The 20,711-nt window shown below is 41.8% G+C and overlaps 1 protein-coding gene across 7 annotated transcripts in view; it reads left to right on the top strand.

Annotated features, from left to right (window-relative positions):
* The first annotated feature begins 10,513 nt into the window (after positions 1–10,513).
* Positions 10,514–20,711, top strand: part of LOC121549992 (dnaJ homolog subfamily B member 6) — a 60,586-nt gene continuing 50,388 nt past the window's right edge. For 5 of the 7 annotated variants that reach the window (XM_041862036.2, XM_041862035.2, XM_041862032.2 and 2 more), the window contains exons 1-2: positions 10,514–10,757; positions 20,217–20,334. In XM_041862036.2, the coding sequence (XP_041717970.1) occupies positions 20,270–20,334 (65 nt within the window). In that variant the 5' untranslated portion in view covers positions 10,514–10,757; positions 20,217–20,269. The other 2 variants (XM_041862033.2, XM_041862034.2) reach the window with 2 other exon arrangements.

Genomic DNA, 20,711 nt, shown 5'->3' with positions numbered 1-20,711 from the left:
CGAGGTGAGATCTTGCATGGAGCCCCAGACCGAGGGTGTTTGACCGTCATCTTGAACTTCTTCCATTTTCTAATAATTGCGCCAACAGTTGTTGCCTTCTCACCAAGCTGCTTGCCTATTGTCCTGTAGCCCATCCAAGCCTTGTGCAGGTCTACAATTTTATCCCTGATGTCCTTACACAGCTCTCTGGTCTTGGCCATTGTGGAGAGGTTGGAGTCTGTTTGATTGAGTGTGTGGACAGGTGTATTTTATACAGGTAATGAGTTCAAACAGGTGCAGTTAATACAGGTAATGAGTGGAGAACAGGAGGGCTTCTTAAAGAAAAACTAACAGGCCTGTGAGAGCCGGAATTCTTACTGGTTGGTAGGTGATCAAATACTTATGTCATGCAATAAAATGCAAATTAATTACTTAAAAATCATACAATGTGATTTTCTGGATTTTTGTTTTAGATTCCGACTCTCACAGTTGAAGTGTACCTATGATATAAATTACAGACCTCTACATGCTTTGTAAGTAGGAAAACCTGCAAAATCGGCAGTGTATCAAATACTTGTTCTCCCCACTGTATATGCCTCCACACCAAATGAATGGAAAATATAAGCACTGAATAAAACCAGGAAATTAGATGGTACTTATCTTTTCCATTTATTTGGGATGGAAGCATCTACACTACCAGTCAAACGTTTGGACACAGCTACTCATTCAAGGGTTTTTCTTTATTTTTACTATTTTTTACATTGTAGAATAATAGTGAAGACATCAAAACTATGAAATAACACATATGGAATCATGTGAAAAGTGTTAAACAAATCAAAATATATCAAATAGCCACCCTTTGCCTTGATGACAGCTTTGCACACTCTTGGCATTCTCTCAACCAGCTTCATGAGGTAGTCACCTTGAATGCATTTCAATTAACAGGTGTGCCTTCTTAAAAGTCAATTTGTGGAATTTCTTTCCTTCTTAATGCGTTTGAGCCAATCAGTTGTGTTGTGACAAGGTAGGGGGGTATACAGAAGATAGCCCTATTTGGTAAAAGACCAAGTCTACATTATGGCAAGAACAGCTCAAATAAGCAAAGAGAAACGACAGTCCATCATTATTTTAAGACATGAAGGTCACTCAATACGGAACCTTTCAAGAACGTGCAGTCACAAAAATCATCAAGCGCTATGGTGGAACTGGCTCTCATGAGGACCGCCACTGGAATGGAAGACCCAGAGTTACCTCTGCTGCAGAGGATAAGTTCATTACCAGTTACCAGCCTTAGAAATTGCAGCCCAAATAAATGGTTCACAGAGTTCAAGTCACAGACACATCTCAACATCAACTGTTCAGAGGGGACTGTGTGAATCAGGCCATCATGGTCGAATTGCTACAAAGAAACCACTAATAAAGGACACCAATAATAAGAAGAGACCTGCTTGGGCCAAGAAACACGAGCAATGGACATTAGACTGGTGGAAATTTGTCCTTTGGTCTGGAGTCCAAATTTGAGATTTTTGGTTCCAACCGGCGTGTCTTTGTGAGACGCGGTGTGGGTAAACGGATTATCTCCGCATGTGTAGTTCCCTCCGTAAAGCATGGAGGAGGAGGTGTTATGGTGTGGGGGTGCTTTGCTGGTGACACTGTCTTTGATTGATTTAGAATTCAAGGCACACTTAACCAGCATGGCTACCACAGCATTTTGCAGCGATACGCAATCCCATCTAGTTTGGGCTTAGTGGGACTATCATTTGTTTTTCAACAGGACAATGACCCAACACACCTCTAGGCTGTATAAGGGCTATTTTACCAAGAAGGAGAGTGATGGAGTGCTGCATCAAATGACCTGGCCTCCACAATCCCCCGACATCAACCCAATTGAGATGGTTTGGGATGTGTCGGACGGCAGAGTGAAGGAAATGCAGCCAACAAGTGCTCAGCATATGTGGGAACTCCTTCAAGACTGTTGGAAAAGCATTCCAGGTGAAGCTGGTTGAGAGAATGCCAAGAGTGTGCAAAACTGTCATCAAGGCACAAGGTGGCTATTTGAAGAATCTCAAATCTCAAATATATTTTGATTTGCTTAACACTTTTTTGGTTACTATATGATCCCATATGTGTTATTTCATAGTTTTGATGTCTTCAATATTATTCTACAATGTAGAAAATAGTAAAAAATAAAGAAAAACCCTGGAATGAGTAGGTGTGTCCAAAATGTGGACTGGTAATGTATCTGAAGCTTGATGTCGTAGGACGTGGTTTCATCTTTACATTATACTAGGGGAGTTTGTAAGTCGCTCTGGATAAGAGTGTCTGCTAAATGACGTAAATGTAAATGGGAGACCGGGGAACTCACATTAGAAACTACTTAGAAAGCTTTTATTCAATGTGCAAATGCTTGGTTATTGTCTGTCTCTACATGACTAGAAAGTTTTATTTAAATCCATCAATATATTTAATTGTTTTATATTTAAATATTTTGTTTATTTTTTTGCCGCCTCTTTTTTATTTTGTATTATTGACCTATGGAACGTTCCCCATGTATTTAATCATATATCATTATGTATGTTGTTTGTATAAAAATATTATTAATCTAACTCCAATAATCTTTTCATAAATATGCAAAAGATAAAACGTGTTACTTGGAGGTCTGAAAACATATGACAAACTTTAATTTATGATTGAAATGTCCCTTTAAACTCAAATCTCTCTCTGCCCCATATCTGACCTCAGCAAAAATGCATACAAAAAACGCCTCAAGAGGCTTTGTGGTATATCCTATTGAACACCAGCGCTGTCGTGTGGTCAATTGATGCACCTGATGGAGAAGAGATGAGCGGAATGCTAGATAGGTAAGCCTAGAATTTGACTGAAAAGAAAAATGTTTAAAAATAACTGAAATGCAATTATCAATATTTCCTACTATTTATAAATTGATGTTTGATTCAATTAACAATATCCTATCAATGACAGAGTCGATGCATTAATTCACTATATTTGCACGATAATGCTCTGTAGCCGATATGATGTTGCATCATGGTTAAACCAGAACAGATTAAACAGGCCCAGGCACGGTGGGGGAGTGTCTCCTATACCTGTGCCTTGATTTGTGTAAATTTCCATTTAACCCACACGAGGTCTTGAGTCACTTCCAAGTTTTTACTGTCAGTGGTTTTAAGCAGTTATGATTATGATGATTATATATCGTTATTAATTTGTTTAGGCAATTTGTTCAGGTTTTGATGCTCAATTGTCTATTATGAAGAATAACATTATTAAATATATAATAGGGCCGGTGCCGGACACAGATTAAGTTTAGTCCTTGACTAAAACGCCATTTCAATGGAGATCCTCCATTGAGCATGCTTTTTCGGCCAAGACTTAAGCTGTGTCCGGGGAAACCTTCCCATAGAGATGCACTAAAGTCAAATCTTCTCTCCCTCTTATGAGAGAAAAAAAATAGGCTAGTCAATCTTGTGCCAAAATGCCATAAACGTCCAGTTCATAGAATCTATTGCGCTCCATGTGCTGATCCTCTTCCTTATAGGCCTGCTCGCGAGGCTAATTAGATATTGACCGCCACAATGTCCGTAATTAATAGACATCTATCACTTTTATTGAGACTGCGTCCCTGGCACCGCAGACCATAGAAATAGGAATTCGAATAAATATCCTATTTATGTAATAGGATATTTATGCCGCAGACGGCCTTGACTGCGTCAATGTCCTTGTGTGTATGCCTAATGTCATTTTGCCCTGCTAGAATTATAGTTGAACAGTCTGTGAAATCCAAGCAATTTTCCCCGTTTTGGGGTCAGTTTCATAAAAATCATGAAATAGGCTAAATATGCTAGTTGAATTATTGTACATTTACCATTAGCCCTATCGTAATTTCAATTAGGATAGGATATTTCCTTGGCATTAAGCCTAATTTAAAACATTTAATGAATTGCTTTAAGAGGTTCGGTTTATGCATGTACTTTAGATCAGGGTTTTCCAAACTCGGTCCTTGGGCTCAGTGGCGTGTATTCATGGATGCCAAGGGAAGCTAGGCTTCCCCAAAAAATGAAACATAAAATAATGTAGCCTTCTTCTCTCTGTGTTTCATAATTTTCCTTGACAGAATGATAGACCGTTTCGTCAATATGAAAGAGAGGAGGATGGCATTGGCGTTTCTCTACAAGTAGGGTGAGTCAACATGTTTTTCTACTTGCACCAACGCACACGCACACAAGCGCACATAAATCAGAAACATGGACAGAGATCTATCTATAAATAGCCATGCCAAATTCATATGGATAATTTTTTTCAGTTCTTGCCCACGCATAAATTTATACAATAAAATAATGTATTCTTCTAATGATTTGTGCATTACGTTTGCTCAGCATGTGGCTTAAACTTGCATGATAGAATATACCATAACCAGTGGCGACCCGTCATTCAGGGCAGCCCCACCTGTTTAGCAAAAAATATATGTATATACACTACCGTTCAAAAGTTTGGGGTCCTTGTTTTCCATGAAAACATACATGAAAGACGTTTGAATAGGAAATATAGCAAATGCATAGGAAATGTAGTCATTGACAAGGTTAGAAATAATGATTTTTAATATAAATAATAATTGTGTCTTTCAAACTTTGCTTACGTCAAAGAATCCTCAATTTGCAGCAATTACAACCTTGCAGACCTTTGGCATTCTAGTTGTCAATTTGTTGAGGTAATCTGAAGAGATTTCACCTCATGCTTCCTGAAGCACCTCCCACAAGTTGGATTGGCTTGATGGGCACTTCTTACGTACCATATGGTCAAGCTGCGCCCATAACAGCTCAATAGGGTTGAGACCCTCTGTAGTGCCTTGCGGTCGGAGGCAGAGCAGTTGCCATACCAGGCGGTGATGCAACCAGTCAGGATGCTCTCGATGGTGCAGCTTTAGAACTTTTGGAGGATCTGAGGACCCATGCCAAATCTTGAGGGGGAATAGGCTTTGTCGTGCCCTCTTCACGACTGTCTTGGTGTGTTTGGACCGTGATAGTTTGTTGGTGATGTGGACACCAAGGAACTTGAAGCTCTCAACCTGTTCCACTACAGCCCTGTCGATGAGAATGGGGTCATGCTCAGTCCTCTTTTTTTTTCTCCTGTAGTCCACAATCATCTCCTTTGTCTTGATCACGTTGAGGGAGAGGTTGTTATCCTGGCACCACACGGTCAGGTCTCTGACCTCCTCCCTATAAGCTGTCTCATCGTTGTCGGTGATCAGGCCTACCACTGTTGTGTCGTCGGCAAACTTAATGATGTTGTTGGAGTCGTGCTTGGCCATGCAGTCATGGATAAACAGGGAGTGCAGGAGGGGACTGAGCACGCACCCCTGAGGGGCCCCCGTGTTGAGGATCAGCGTGGCATATGTGTTGTTACCTACCCTTACCACCTGGGGGCGGCCCGTCAGGAAGTCCAGGATCCAGAGGTGTTTAGTCCCAGGGTCCTTAGCTTAGTGATGAGTTTTGAGGGCACTATAGTGTTGAACGCTGAGCTGTAGTCAATGAATAGCATTCTCACGTAGGTGTTCCTCTTGTCCAGGTGGGAAATGGCAGTGTGGAGTGCAATAGAGATTGCATCATCTGTGGATCTGTTGGGGCGGTATGCAAATTAGAGTGGGTCTAGGGTTTCTGGGATAATGGTGTTGATGTGAGCCATGACCAGCCTTTCAAAGCACTTCATGGCTACATACGTGAGTGCTATGGGTCGGTAGTCATTTAGGCAGGTTATCGTAGTGTCCTTGGGCACAGGGACTATGGTGGTCTGCTTGTAACATGTTGGTATTACAGACTCAGTCAGGGACATGTTGAAAATGTCAGTGAAGAGACTTGCCAGTTGGTCAGCGCATGCTCGGAGTACACGTCCTGGTAATCCGTCTGGCCCTGCGGCCTTGTGAATCTGCTTAAAAGTCTTACTCACATCGGCTACGGAGAGCGTGATCACATAGTCATCCGGAACAACTGATGCTCTCATGCATGCTTCAGTGTTGCTTGCCTCGAAGCGAGCATAGAAGTGATTTAGCTCGTCTGGTAGGCTTGTGTCACTGGGCAGCTCGCGGCTGTGATTCCCTTTGTAGTCTGTAATAGTTTTCAAGCCCTGCCACATCCGACGAGCGTCAGAGCCGGTGTCGTACGATTCAATCTTAGTCCTGTATTGACTCTTTGCCTGTTTGATGGTTCGTCGGAGGGCATAGCGGGATTTCTTATAAGTGTCCGGGTTAGAGTCCCGCTCCTTGAAAGTGGCAGCTCTACCCTTTAGCTCAGTGCAGATGTTGCCTGTAATCCATGGCTTCTGGTTGGGGTATGTACGTACGGTCACTGTGGGGACGACGTCATCGATGCACTTACTGATGAAGCCAGTTACTGATGTGGTGTACTCCTCAATGCTATTGGAAGAATCCCGGAACAAATTCCAGTCTGTGCTAGCAAAACAGTCCTGTAGCTTAGCATCTGCGTCATCTGACCACTTTTTTATTAACCGAGTCACTGGTGCTTCCTGCTTTAGTTTTTGCTTATAAGCAGGAATCAGGAGGATAGAGTTATAGACAGATTTGCCAAATGGAGGGCGAGGGAGAGCTTTGTACGTGTCTCTGTGTGTGGAGTAAAGGTGGTGTAGAGTTTTTTTCCCTTTTGTTGTACATTTAACATGCTGGTAGAAATTAGGTAGAACGTATTTAAGTTTCCCTGCATTAAAGTCCCCGGCCACTAGGAGCGCTGCCTCTGGATGAGAGTTTTCCTGTTTACTTTATGGCCTTATACAGCTCATGGAGTGCAATCTTAGTGCCAGCATCGGTTTGTGGTGGTAAATAGACAGCTACGAAAAATATAGATGAAAACTCTCTTGGTAAATAGTGTGGTCTACAGGGTATCATGAGATACTCTACCTCCGGCGAGTAAAACCTTGAGACTTCCTTAGTATTAGATTTTATGCACCAGTTGTTGTTTACAAATATACACAGACCGCCACCCCTTGTCTTACCGGAGTCAGCTGTTCCATCCTGCCGATGTAGCGTATATCCCGCCAGCTGTATGTTATCCATGTCGTCGTTCAGCCACGACTCGGTGAAACATAAGATATTACAGTTTTTAATGTCCCGTTGGTAGGATAACCTTAATCTTAGGTTGTCCAATTTTGTTTACAAATGATTGAACGTTGGCTAATAGGATTGATGGAAGAGGCAGTTTACTCGCTCGCCGTCTGATCCTTACAAGACACCCCGACCTACGTCCACGATATCTCTGTCTCTTTCTCATGCGAATGAAGGGGATTTGAGCCTTGTCGGGTGTCTGTAGGATATCCTTCGCGTCCGACTCATTGAAGAAAAAATCTTCGTCCAATACGAGGTGAGTAATCGCTGTCCTGATATCCAGAAGCTCTTTTTGGTCATAAGAGACGGTGGCAGAAACATTATATACAGAATGAATTACAAATAATGCGAAAAAACACACATAATAGAACAATTGGTTAGAGGGCTGTAAAACAGCAGCCATCTTCTCCGGCGCCATTTCTTCTGAATGTACTCTGCCTAGAAGGTCAGCATCCCAGAGTCGCCTCTTCACTGTTGACGTTGAGACTGGTGTTTTGTGGGTACTATTTAATGAAGCTGCCAGTTGAGGACCTGTGAGGCGTCTGTTTCTCAAACTAGACACTCTAATGTATTTGTCCTCTTGCTCAGTTGTGCACTGGGCCTCCCACTCCTCTTTCTATTCTGGTTAGAACCAGTTTGCGCTGTTCTGTGAAGGGAGTAGTACACAGCGTTGTACGGGATCTTCAGTTTCTTGGCAATTTCTCGCATGGAATAGCCTTCATTTCTCAGAACAAGAATCGACTGACGAGTTTCAGAAGAAAGTTATTTGTTTCTGGCCATTTTGAGCCTGTAATCAAACCCACTATTGCTGGTGCTCCAGATACTCAACTAGTCGCAAGAAGGCCAGTTGTATTGCTTCTTTAATCAGCACAACAGTTTTCAGCTGTACTAACATAATTGCAAAAGGGTTTTCTAATGATCAATTAGCCTTTTAAAATGATAAACTTGGATTAGCAAACACAACGTGCCATTGGAACACAGGACTGATGGTTGCTGATAATGGGCCTCTGTACGCCTATGTAGATATTCCATTAAAAATCAGCCGTTTCAAGCTACAATAGCCATTTACAATATTAACAATGTCAACACTGTATTTCTGATCAATTTGATGTTATTTTAATGGGCAAAAAAATTGCTTTTCTTTAGAAAACAAGGACATTTCTAAGTGACCCCAAACTTTTGAACGGTAGTGTATATATATATATCTTTTTCCTGTTTTGCATGTTATTTTGTCATTAATACGTGCCACATATCAGTTTGCAAACAATGTAAAAATAAATAAATAATTGAGTTAATAAAGCCCCATAGAAACATGGTCTCTTTTTTGCTTTCTTGAGTAAGGCAGCTCCAAAATGCAGGTATTTCAGCCTAGCTCAGTGCTTTCTGTGGTGATGGGGCAGCTAGCTAATATGGAGAGTAGGGGTTGGTAATGTTCTCTAGTTGCACCGTGATTGGCTCATTGTTCTGTCACTCATGGGGACACTACATCACCGCAAAATCTACGGGGAGAGCTCGAAAATTCAAGCCCCTTGGGTGCTGCCATAGAGTTACATTAGAAGTGCCCATCCAAGAAGGCTCAAGGTCATTGGCCACAGATAAAATGACGTCAAATAACGTTAGCTTGGACTAGCTTGGACTGATCATGTCAACATCATACTTTCAAAATCTTTGCTAGCAGTCATCAACATGAATCAAGTCAACAATCTAATGTCAAATCATTTTCAATTCTTGTCATATGGAGAGAATTTATGAAGATAAATGATAGATAAAACGTATCGGTGCTCATCGTCCATTGGACATAAACATTATACAACAAGTTGGAAATTGCAAATTCAACAATGAGTGGTTTGGAAGGAATCAGTGGCTAACTGCAAGCATTGCAAAGCAATCACTAGCTTGCTATTCAGTGGAGTGGATGTGTGGTCCAAGTCTGGGTTTAATGGTCTTAAAAGGATAAACATTCAACATTGGCCATGCTGTCAATCCAGCATGACTTCTGCCGCTTTCAAAACAACTGGAAACTCGGAAATGGGAAACATCAGACTTCAGTGAGTTCAAGACAACTGGGAACTCAGAAAAAAAGGAGCTCTGACTGGGAAAATACGTTTTGAACGGTCATCCAACTCGGAATTCCAAGTCGGGAACTCTGGCCTCTTTCTAGAGCTCTGACCTGAAGATCACTAACGTCATGATTCAACCTTGTTTTTTTCTGAGTTCCCAGTTGTCTTGAAAGCACCATAAATCCAGAAAATGCCAGACTTTGATGACAAAGTTTGATGACAAAATTTGCCCACGAAGGACTGCCACGCCACCTTCCTGTTCAAGTGAGCGCAGCACAACAAGGTGAGTCCAAAAATGTATTGTATGCTGCTGCATAAATAATGTAATATGCCAGGGAGATATAAATTTATATACTGTAGCTATGAAAGTAATACTAAGTGTGTGTTGTGTAGTAAGCCGTTAGTAGCCCATGTGCCTCACCCTAATAATTTGGTCCCGTTTGCCCTCATAATTTAGCCTACTGTTCTGACTTGGTGGTGCACATGCCGCCTATAGCATGTTTTCGAGAAATGTCATCATCAAATAGTGTAAGAGCTTTCATTGTCTGCTTATATGCCCCCTTTATTTATCCTACGGTTCTGACTTGGTGTACAGGGAGAATACTGTAAGAACGGCCCATGTTCTGAATTCTGTCGCTGTACATTTCAAAAGTGCTGAACAAATTGTTATATTGACTATGTCCGTCCTAGCTCGCTCATTAATGTCTTAATCGAAATTACGGATTGCCTCTAATGCGCTCGTCGTCCCCTTATGCCATAGTTTGTACATCTCAATTGTCAGTAGAACCACATTTGTTTAAGCAAGTCAGCCATATTAGCTATGTTTTTTTAAAAGGCAGTAAATGAGGCTGAATTAACTGTTTCGCTGCCAGACAAGGTTCCGCTTATAGCCAGATGTAACCCTGGTAAGGTGTTGGGACTGCTGTTGGGACTCTGCTGTTGGGACAGCTTTATGTAGGCCCTAACAGTTTGTGGGCACCGTTTGTCATTATAGTCAAATTAATGTATTGTGTAGTGTTGTGTTGTGTTGTGTTGTGTAGTGGCTTTGCTGGCAGGCATCTAAAACAATTTTGGGAAGTTTGCCTACCAACATTTACATGCTAAAATCGCCACTGACCATAACCCAGTACTTTCGCATTCCTTCATAGGTTACACTTCTAGCGTAGAAACACTACACAGTGTTGAGTAATCAACCTTCGTGCAAACTGGCAATTCTCCATTCCCAACTGTTCCCAACCATGGGTCCCAACATTGTTCTCAACATTATTCCCGACCCCTTCGGTCTGATGCAGGAAGTGACAGTGGTATTCACGAACACATGTACGCAGAGCGCATCAGTTGCAGCTCCTATAGGCATACGGATGTTCAACAGTCAGAGTTCACGAGACTATAAATGTGTTTATGAGATCTGAGAAAGTGTGCAGGAGTTGCTCGGTTCAAACGCTGATGAGGTAGCCCAAGCACAAGTATAATTTCCGGAGACGCACAGTTAACAACCATAGAGGGTTCGCGAAAACATAACCAAGTGGATTGGGAGTCACAGAGGTCAGTAAACGTAGACGGGCACATTTCCTCGGCTGAGGTGGACGGTGAGGGCATTTTCTCTCGTTATTGCTATCATATTTATCTCATTTTTGACACGAATGATGTCGCAGGTGATTATAAATTAGCGTTAATTTTGTCAGCGTTAAAATCCGCTCTGGCATCTCGCTACTGTGTCTACTGAGATGCGCGTAATGTTTTTCAATGTCGCAACCTTCCGGTGGAGAGCGACTGTCACGACTATATACCGTTGCAGCTGTATATTTGATGCCCTTCAGTCAGCTCAATTGAACCTCATACTATAGGTATAGTATATTGTTTCAAAGTGTCGTATTCGTTATTGCCATGCATTTGCGTCAATAACTTAGTTCAATGTATTCAACCAGACAGTTCCTATTGTATTTGTCAGTGGAGAATTGGCTGCAGAAGGAGAATATAAAACTACAATGACATGCATTTGATAGAACATTTCAAGGAGATAGTGGAGAATACTTATTATTATCACATCTAGAATGACAGGCACAACGAATGACAAAAACGTTATCTTCAATATGTATCAATTGCCATTATAAGCCACTAAAAGTTATTAGTAAATATTAAGCATACAGTATTTTACACATGTAATGAGGCATAGGTGATGCTTTCCTCATAAAGAGAGCACAGTAACTGGTAATTCTGTCATTGAATTACCACCTCAACTGACATATAACCCAAACTCTGTTGGTTTGAAGTGATCTGGAACTTACTAGAACTGAAGAGTAGTGACATTTGTATTGCTCCCCCTAGTGAGGGTGTCCTCGCAGGTGCTGTTCTAGAGAATTTCCTATTTTCAGTTTTTGTTTTCAATTTCTGTTAGATAGGATTTTCCATCACTGTAAACTAACAGTGTTTATGAGGCAAGGCTTATAGCAAATCTTCCCAGAATGTATAGGTTTTTAATGTCTGTTTCAGTTAGACTGGGAAGCTTTTTTTTTTTTTAAAGGGAACCAGTGACCTAAGAGAGGCCCACCACCTCTGATCAGCACAGGACAGGAGTCCATGAGAATGCCTGAATTCTAGTGGGCTCACAATGACTTTATAGCATGGTGCCACTAATCTGGGGATTGAACACTGTTTTGTTCCCTATGTCAAAGAAACCACATTTTCAATAGATGCCAGTTTAAAAAAATCAGCTATCTTACATGCAGCCTATGTACAGAAGTTATGCATTAATTAACTCAAATGTCTGATGTGTAGTTATTTGCATCCCCCACACTACTAGACCCGATGCTTACCATCCCAGACTAATGGGAATCTAAAACAAATTCGCAAGGCTTATTTCCCCTGCATTTTACACAGAAGTAGGCAAAGAGTTTTTAGGAAGAGATAATGATAGTACTCCTCCCAAATTCTAGTTTCTGGCTTACTTTGCTCTGTTCCCTCCAATTCTGTTTTCACTAGCTGGCAAAGACATGAATCATCATATTTTAGAACCTGCCCCGAGCGATGGGAACTTCTGTTCCAGTAGCCTACTTCTAGCCTTCATTTACCAAGGTATTACTGATGAGGTTTGACTTCTTCATACTGACCCCGTACACGCTTGGGTTGTACAACCGATGTACAACGCATTTGACACCACAATGGTTATGAGACAACTGACATTCTTGTGACGCAACAGAGTTTGTCTGCACAAAAATTTTGTTGCCAACATTTGTCAACATTTTTGTGCAGACGAACTCTGTTCGATCACAACTGTTTTGTCAAGTGTGTTGTACATCAGTTGTACAAACTGGGTGTGTATGGGGCCATTGATACTAGTATGGACTTTAAATAGTAGTTGATCCAGTCAAATAGATTTTATGAGCGCGTGGACACGCCTTCTTTTGACATGATGACATATGCTGGCCCCATGGTATCCATCCAAACTGAAACTATTTGTTCTCATTTTACCACAGTTGAATTTGGAAATCGAATCAAACCTTCTGGGAAGATAGAATATATTGGCACCCTTGTGTACTCACTTGTTCTTCTAGTTTTCATGAATCCACATGAAATATCTTTTTAGTTGCTTTCATCAAATATTGTGTTCATAAGCTTCCACCTTGACATTTAATTTGGCACAGCACTACTGAAAAAGAACTAAACAATTGTTTTAATCTCGGAAACCCAGAATCAAATCTTGCAAGAGCGCTCGATTAGGTTCTGGGGGGAGAGGTTTAGATGTTAAAGTAGTGCGAGTAGTGGAACCAGGATAGAACGTCTTTGGTAGCTCTTGCCTAGCTCTGCTCTGTGCTTGTTTGGATTCATTCTGCTCATCCTGTTTACACACTGAGAGCAAAAACCTTTTAGGATGGGTCTCTCTACACCTTTAACCGGGTAGGCTCTGGGGGTAGGCACCTTGTCTGCATCTGTTCACACTAATAACTCCCCTCAACCTAACTTCTGTACCTCAGCTGTCTCACAAACCAATTAATTACCCTGGCAACCAGCTGGTGAGAGAGAAGTACACCTTGAATGCAAGAGTACCTTTTATTCAACATTTGCATGCACCTTTAAAGGGATAGTTCACACAAATTACAAAACAACTTACATTGTTTTGGAGAAAAATGCTAAAAAGTTAGCATTTGGAGACGATGGTTAGGTAAACAACCAAAGCATAGATTACTGTCTTACTCTTACCCTGGAAGCAGTCTATGGACAAGGTAAGGACATTTGTGTGAACTTACCCTTTAAAGGGACAGTCTGTGATTGGTACATCCATTTTGGACTTTTAAATAATGATTTATACCCATTGATTCTTGAAGAATATATTTAAAAAATGCATCTTAAGCGTAGTAAAACTGTGCTACCCCACCAGAACCCAAAATATTAGTTTTTTTTTTTTACTCCCAGTTTGTATGGTCAGTCCTTGCATCGATAGCGCTCTCTATGAATTTGAGTGGTTACATTTCTCCAGCCCCATCCTTCAGCTGTTTACCAAAACATTAGCAGGGTGGATGGTTTTTGTTGTTTGAACTGCAGATTTCCCCTTTAATATTGACCATGCTGACCTATAGACACTCATAAGCATCAAGGTCAATAGCAGCTTGTTACACTCACTTGTTGTATTGGGATTTTACTGCAACAAAGTTGTACTGCTGCTCTGCATAGATGGATAAAATATATTGTCAATTGATAGTATATACAGATTCATTGGACGTAATGTAGGATTTGATCTAAACTCAGCAACCAAGAACCAAATCTCGCGTGAGCGCTGGTGCCTTCCCTCCCAAAATTCAAAAGATACCAGGTGTAGGTGCACCCCTGTGAAATAGGAGGAATGTGGGATTGATTGACCCACATTCAGTGCTCGGACACACTCCCACAGGCACGCAACCAAGCACAGACAGTAGTCTGATCCATTAGCTAGCAGTACAAACCTGCCTGCGGGGAGTGATAGGGGATGAGGGAGCCTCGGGTCAGTGTCCAGGGCCCATATTCATAAAGTGTCTCAGAGTAGGAGTGCTAATCTACAATCAGGTCCTCCCTGTGCATGCAATCTGATTTTATTATAATCTAAAAGGCAACACTGATCCTATATCAGCATTCCCATTCTAAAACACTTTATGAACAAGGGCTCTGCTCTCAGCTGTGAATGTGTGCCTTGAGCATGACTGTCTTATTCATGATCTATTACTATTGGAAGAGAGCAAAGGAGTGGGACGGAAGGATAAGAGATTCATTATATTTTTATCATGGTGGCTTAGATATGAAGTTCATCAATGCTTCCTCGAACGGTCTGCTTTTTAATTCCTGGAACATTTCTGACCTTTTCACTGTCAGTTGCCCACAACTAATTCCCGTTCTAAACCCCTGTGGAGTGTGAGCATCATCTGTCTGTTGCCATGTCTCTCTCTCTCACACACACACACACACAGTAACAGAAAAGGGCACAGAGGCTATTAATGGCAAACAAACAGGATACAACTGGACTCCCAGAGGAACTGGTAACTGATCGCTCTAGAAAGTTGTGTTAATTGTTTATCAGTTTGTTTATGTGGTTAAGAAGATATTACTTGACTAATATATAATTCCTCTATCAGGTTGTTTTAAATCTGGACATGTGCCAATGTGTGTTTAAGTTTTTCCATCTTTAGTTATAAATATAGTTGACATGGTTAAATTAGCTTTGAACATGTATAGGACTTTCGTTGGTCGCTTTTTGTCCGTCTATCTTTGGACCACATGGGCTGCTCAACGGTTTCAGGTTTAGTTAAGGACGAGGGCTGGTTTGACCCATCGTTAGGGTGGAGTGGAATCATGGTGTTTTGTAGTCTAATTTACCTGGTTTGTGTATCTACTATAGTCTATTCCAGTTAGTGTAGACAAGTCAAGTTTGTGTTTTAAGATCATTTGCAGGCCATCGTAAACAGCATAGAGCTTCTCCCAGCGTAGATGAATCTAGAAACAGATCTGTCTCTCGCTCTTGTTCTCTCACTAGGGTGTAGGGTGTCATTTTGGGACGCACACTAGAGAGCATAGCGCTGTGCCTCAGGTCTGTCCTCACTACTCGGTGTCCATCTACCATTGGGATCTGCTGTCTAAGGGACTTCCATTGGGGTGCATAGAAACCCTACCACCACTATTTAAGATGCCTCTGTCAGTTAGTACATTATCTCTGCTGAACAGCCACATGGTTACCAGTAGGTAAGCACCATGAACTATTGACGTTTTGATGACTGGCCATTTTACTGGGGTATTGTGTTTCTTGCTCGCTCTCTTGTCTCGCTCGTTATCTTTCTCTCTCTTTATCTCTATGTCCTGTTCACAGCTGTCTCACCCTCTGTCTTTCTCTCTTTGTATCTATCTTTTTTGTTACACAACACTCCCTCTGTAATCAATACTCTTTTAAACATCGTATGTGATTTCAAAATACACACTCTGCCCTTAGTCAGAGACCTAGTCACATAATGACTGCTACTTAGTCATTAATGATTAATTAGGCGTTGAACAATGTGAGGCCACAGTAATGAAATCAGGGAGATTTCCCCCTGTGTTGTGTGACGGATCGCCTTCAGTGTGCTCTACTGTTAGATCAGGGGGCGTATGTATCAAGCATTTCAGAGAAGGAGTGCTGATCTAAATGGCAAAAATGATCCTAGATCAGCACCCCTACTCTGAGATGCATGATAAACACAGCCCTTAATTTGAAGTGGTTTTAATGGGCATTCTCCATTCTGATTTGTCTTATAGTTAACCTAACTAAGACTAACATTGAAGTTGTCCAATTTGTAGAACATTTCCTTTATATAGCACTGTATCAGTTTATCATTATAAGATCCATACTACAGTGAGGGAAAAAAGTATTTGATTTTGTACGTTTGCCCACTGACAAAGACATGATCAGTCTATAATTTTAATGGTAGGTTTATTTGAACAGTGAGAGACAGAATAACAACAACAAAAAATCCAGAAAAACGCCAACAAAAAATCCAGAAAAACGCATGTCAAAAATTTTATCAATTGATTTGCATTTTAATGACGGAAATAAATATTTGACCCCTCTGCAAAACATGACTTAGTACTTGGTGGCAAAGCCCTTGTTGGCAATGACAGAGGTCAGACGTTTCTTGTAGTTGGCCACCAGGTATGCACACATCTCAGGAGGGATTTTGTCCCACTCCACTTTGCAGATCTTCTCCAAGTCATTAAGGTTTCGAGCCTGACGTTTGGCAACTCGAACCTTCAGCTCCCTCCACAGATTTTCTATGGGATTAAGGTCTGGAGACTGGCTAGGCCACTCCAGGACCTTAATGTGCTTATTCTTGAGCCACTCCTTTGTACCTTGGCCGTGTGTTTTGGGTCATTGTCATGCTAGAATACCCATCCCCGACCCATTTTCAATGCCCTGGGTGAGGGAAGGAGGTTCTCACCCAAGATTTGACGGAACATGGCCCCGTCCATCGTCCCTTTTGATGCGGTGAAGTTGTCCTGTCCCCTTAGCAGAAAAACATCCCCAAAGCATAATGTTTCCACCTCCATGTTTGACGGTGGGATGGTGTTCTTGGGGTCATAGGCAGCATTACTCCTCCTCCAAACACGGCAAGTTGAGTTGATGCCAAAGAGCTCGATTTTGGTCTCATCTGACCACAACACTTTCACCCAGTTCTCCTCTGAATCATTCAGATGTTCATTGGCAAACTTCAGACAGCCCTGTATATGTGCTTTCTTGAGCAGGGGGACCTTGCGGGCGCTGCAGGATTTCAGTCCTTCACGGCGTATTGTGTTACCAATTGTTTTCTTGGTGACTATGGTCCCAGCTGCCTTGAGATCATTGACAAGATCCTCCCGTGTAGTTCTGGGCTGATTCCTCACCGTTCTCATGATCATTTTAACTCCACGAGGTGAGATCTTGCATGGAGCCCCAGGCCGAGGGAGATTGATGGTTATTTTGTGTTTCTTCCATTTGCGAATAATCGCACCAACTGTTGTCACCTTCTCACCAAGCTGCTTGGCGATGGTCTTGTAGCCCATTCCAGCCTTGTGTAGGTCTACAATCTTGTCCCTGACATAATTGGAGAGCTCTTTGGTCTTGGCCATGGTGGAGAGTTTGGAATCTGATTGATTGATTGCTTCTGTGGACAGGTGTGTCTTATACAGGTAACAAGCTGAGATTAGGAGCACTCCCTTTAAGAGTGTGCTCCTAATCTCGGCTCGTTACCTGTATAAAAGACACCTGGGAGCCAGAAATCTTTCTGATTGAGAGGGGGTCAAATACTTATTTCCATAACATTTTTGACATGCGTTTTTCTGGATTTTATTGTTGTTATTCTGTCTCTCACTGTTCAAATAAACCTACCATTAAAATTATAGACTGATAATTTCTTTGTCAGTGTGCAAACGTACAAAATCAGCAGGGGATCAAATACTTTTTTCCCTCACTGTATATGTGGATCCATACCGGTATACCTTAAAAGGGGATATATCACCCAGCTCTACTGCTAGGTATACATTCTGTATGCTCTAGTCTATACAAGCTAAAATATCTCTCATCTGTGCTGTTATGCGAGTGAGATTCCATCTACTCCTGTGTGAGATTGAGGTTGGTGAAAATCCCAGTAGATGCTGAGAATCCCATCTCCTCCGTGCTGTAAGCTGCTCATGAGCTGCCACGTCCAGGCCAGCCAAAACCTCCCATATGGTCTGCATTTTTAATCCATCACTTATTCCTGTTTATTTATGTTCCACTTCATTTAAAATCACTTCTAGACCACTTCTAATACTATAATCTCACAAGCTTGGAAAGCGGACACACACATACACACACAAACAATACCAGTCAACAGTTTGGACACACCTACTCATTCCAGGGTTTTTGTTTATTTTTTACTATTTTCTACATTGTAGAATAATAGTGAAGACATCAAAACTATGAAATAACATATGGAATCATGTAGTAACCAAAAAAGTGTTAAACAAATCAAAATATATTTGAGATTCTTCAAATAGCCCCCCTTTGCCTTGATGACAGCTTTGCACACCCTTGGCATTCTCTTAACCAGCTTCATGAGGTAGTCACCTGGAATGGAATTTCAATTAACAGGTGTGCCTTCTTAAAAGTTAATTTGTGGAATTTATTTCCTTCTTAATGCGTTTGAGCCATTCAGTTGTGTTGTGACAAAATGGGGGGGTATACAGAAGAGAGCCCTATTTGGTAAAATACCAAGTCCATGTTATGGCAAGAACAGCTCAAATAAGCAAAGAGAAATGACAGTCCATCATTACTTTAAGACATGAAGGTCACTCAATCCGGAAATGTTCAAGAACTTTGAAAGTTTCTTCAAGTGCTGTCGCAAAAACCATCAAGCGCAATGATGAAACTGGCTCTCATGAGGACCGCCACAGGAAAGGAAGACCCAGAGTTACCTCTGTTGCAGAGGATAAGTTCATTAGAGTTACAAGCCTCAGAAATTGCAGCCCAAATAAATGCTTCACAGAGTTCAAGTAACAGACACATCTCAACATCAACTGTTCAGAGGAGACTGTGTGAATCAGGCCTTCATGGTCGAATTGCTGCAAATAAACCACTACTAAAGGACACCAATAAGAAGAAGAGACTTGCTTCGGCCAAGAAACACGAGCAATGGACATTAGACCGGTGGAAATTTGTCCTTTGGTCTGATTAGTCCAAATTTGAGATTTTTGGTTCCAACCGCCGTGTTTTTGTGAGACGCAGAGTAGGTGAACGGATGATCTCCGCATATGTGGTTCCCACGTTGAAGCATGGAGGAGGAGGTGTGATGGTGTGGGGGTGCTTTGCTGGTGACCCTGTCAGTGATTTATTTAGAATTCAAGGCACACTTAACCAGCATGGCTACCACAGCATTCTGCAGTGATACGCCATCCCATCTGGTTTGGGCTTAGTGGGACTATCATTTGTTTTTCAACAGGACAATGACCAGGCTGTGTAAGGGCTATTTGACCAAGAAGGAGTGTGATGGAGTGCTACATCAGATGAACTGGACTCCACAATCCCCCGACCTCAACCTAATTGAGATGGTTTGGGATGAGTTGGACCGCAGAGTGATGGAAAAGCAGCCAACAAGTGCTCAGCATATGTGGGAAGTACTTCAAGATTGTTGGAAAAGCATTCCAGGTGAAGCTGGTTGAGAGAATGCCAAGAGTGCGCAAAGCTGTCATCAAGGCAAAGTGTGGCTACTGTATATACATAGCGTTTTCTATGGAATCAACCTGTTTTTAAAAAGGATGTTATGAATCTTCCAGTACCATAGTAGATGTAATGGGCCCCGTGTAGCTCAGTTGGTAGAGCATGGCGCTTGCAACGCCAGGGTTGTGGGTTTGATTCCCACGGGGGCCAGTATGAAAAAATAATGTATGCACTCACTAACTGTAAGTCGCTCTGGATAAGAGCGTCTGCTAAATGTCTAAAATGTAATAGATATGTTAATTGAGTGGTAATTGGACTGTTAATATAATATATATATCATGCAGACGACTCTACTGGGACTGAAAATTGATAGGGGAAGACAACGTCTTTTTATTCTCTTTTCAAAGCTGCCTCACCGGCCACATTTAACCAGAGATGAAATGGAAGACTTGTATCGGATGGAAGTATATTTGATTCTGGTCATGTTTTACCCGGTGCTCCAGGCTGCTTATGATATCAGTAAAGGCATGCTTATGAAGAAGGGGTAACGGGGGCGTTATGGTGGTGGCTTCAGTTCTTAATTTGTCCTTCCTTAACAATCATAAACTTTCAATCTTTATGTAATATTAGAGCTAATGTTAGCTTAAGTCCTGTCCGCCACTCATCGCTCTCTCTCTCTCTCTCTCTCTTAAGAGGGCTCTATTTTCAGGGCAGTTGATTACTTTGTTTAGCTTTGCCCTTTTGGGCCAGAGGGGACGGGAGGGGAGGTTTCTTCACTCTCCTTAGGTTTCTGCCTCTGTCACGGCCCCACGTTGTTGTGCTTTCCTCCTCCTTGAGTTCCTCCACATTGTTTTTAGACCATGCTTTGCTCCCTCTGCAGAGCGCCGGCTGAAGACTGCTGACTAGAAGAAGGAGCCACAGAGATAACCAGCCATGACCGAATACTACCAGATCTTAGGGGTCCAGAGAAACGCGTCGGCGGAGGACATTAAAAAAGCGTGAGTGCCCCAGTCCGGCATGGCCTCTATTGTGGATGTAGTAGACTAATTATAGAAACTGAGTAGAAACCGACAGTGCTAAATGCAAGGCTTTCGAGTTTCCACTCTTCCCACTCCTCTTCCTGTAACCTTGGCTGTCACATACCTTCCTATATACACACACACACACACACACACACACACACACACACACACACCTCATGTCCTGTGATCAATGTTCCCTATTGTCATTTGAGAACTGATGAGTGTCGTGCGTATTGTTGTTTTGCCCGTAATATGTTGTGAATGACACACACAAACACTCCTCTTTTTAAAACAGCATCATGATTGTGAGAGTATGATCTGCCCTTTAGTGCTTCTAGGCTTGTGGAATCTAA

The sequence above is a fragment of the Coregonus clupeaformis genome, chromosome 34 (assembly GCF_020615455.1).
Source record: "Coregonus clupeaformis isolate EN_2021a chromosome 34, ASM2061545v1, whole genome shotgun sequence".
Lineage (NCBI taxonomy): Eukaryota > Metazoa > Chordata > Actinopteri > Salmoniformes > Salmonidae > Coregonus > Coregonus clupeaformis.
Note: the sequence above shows the minus strand (reverse complement) of the source record. Positions and strands in the feature narration are given on the sequence as shown.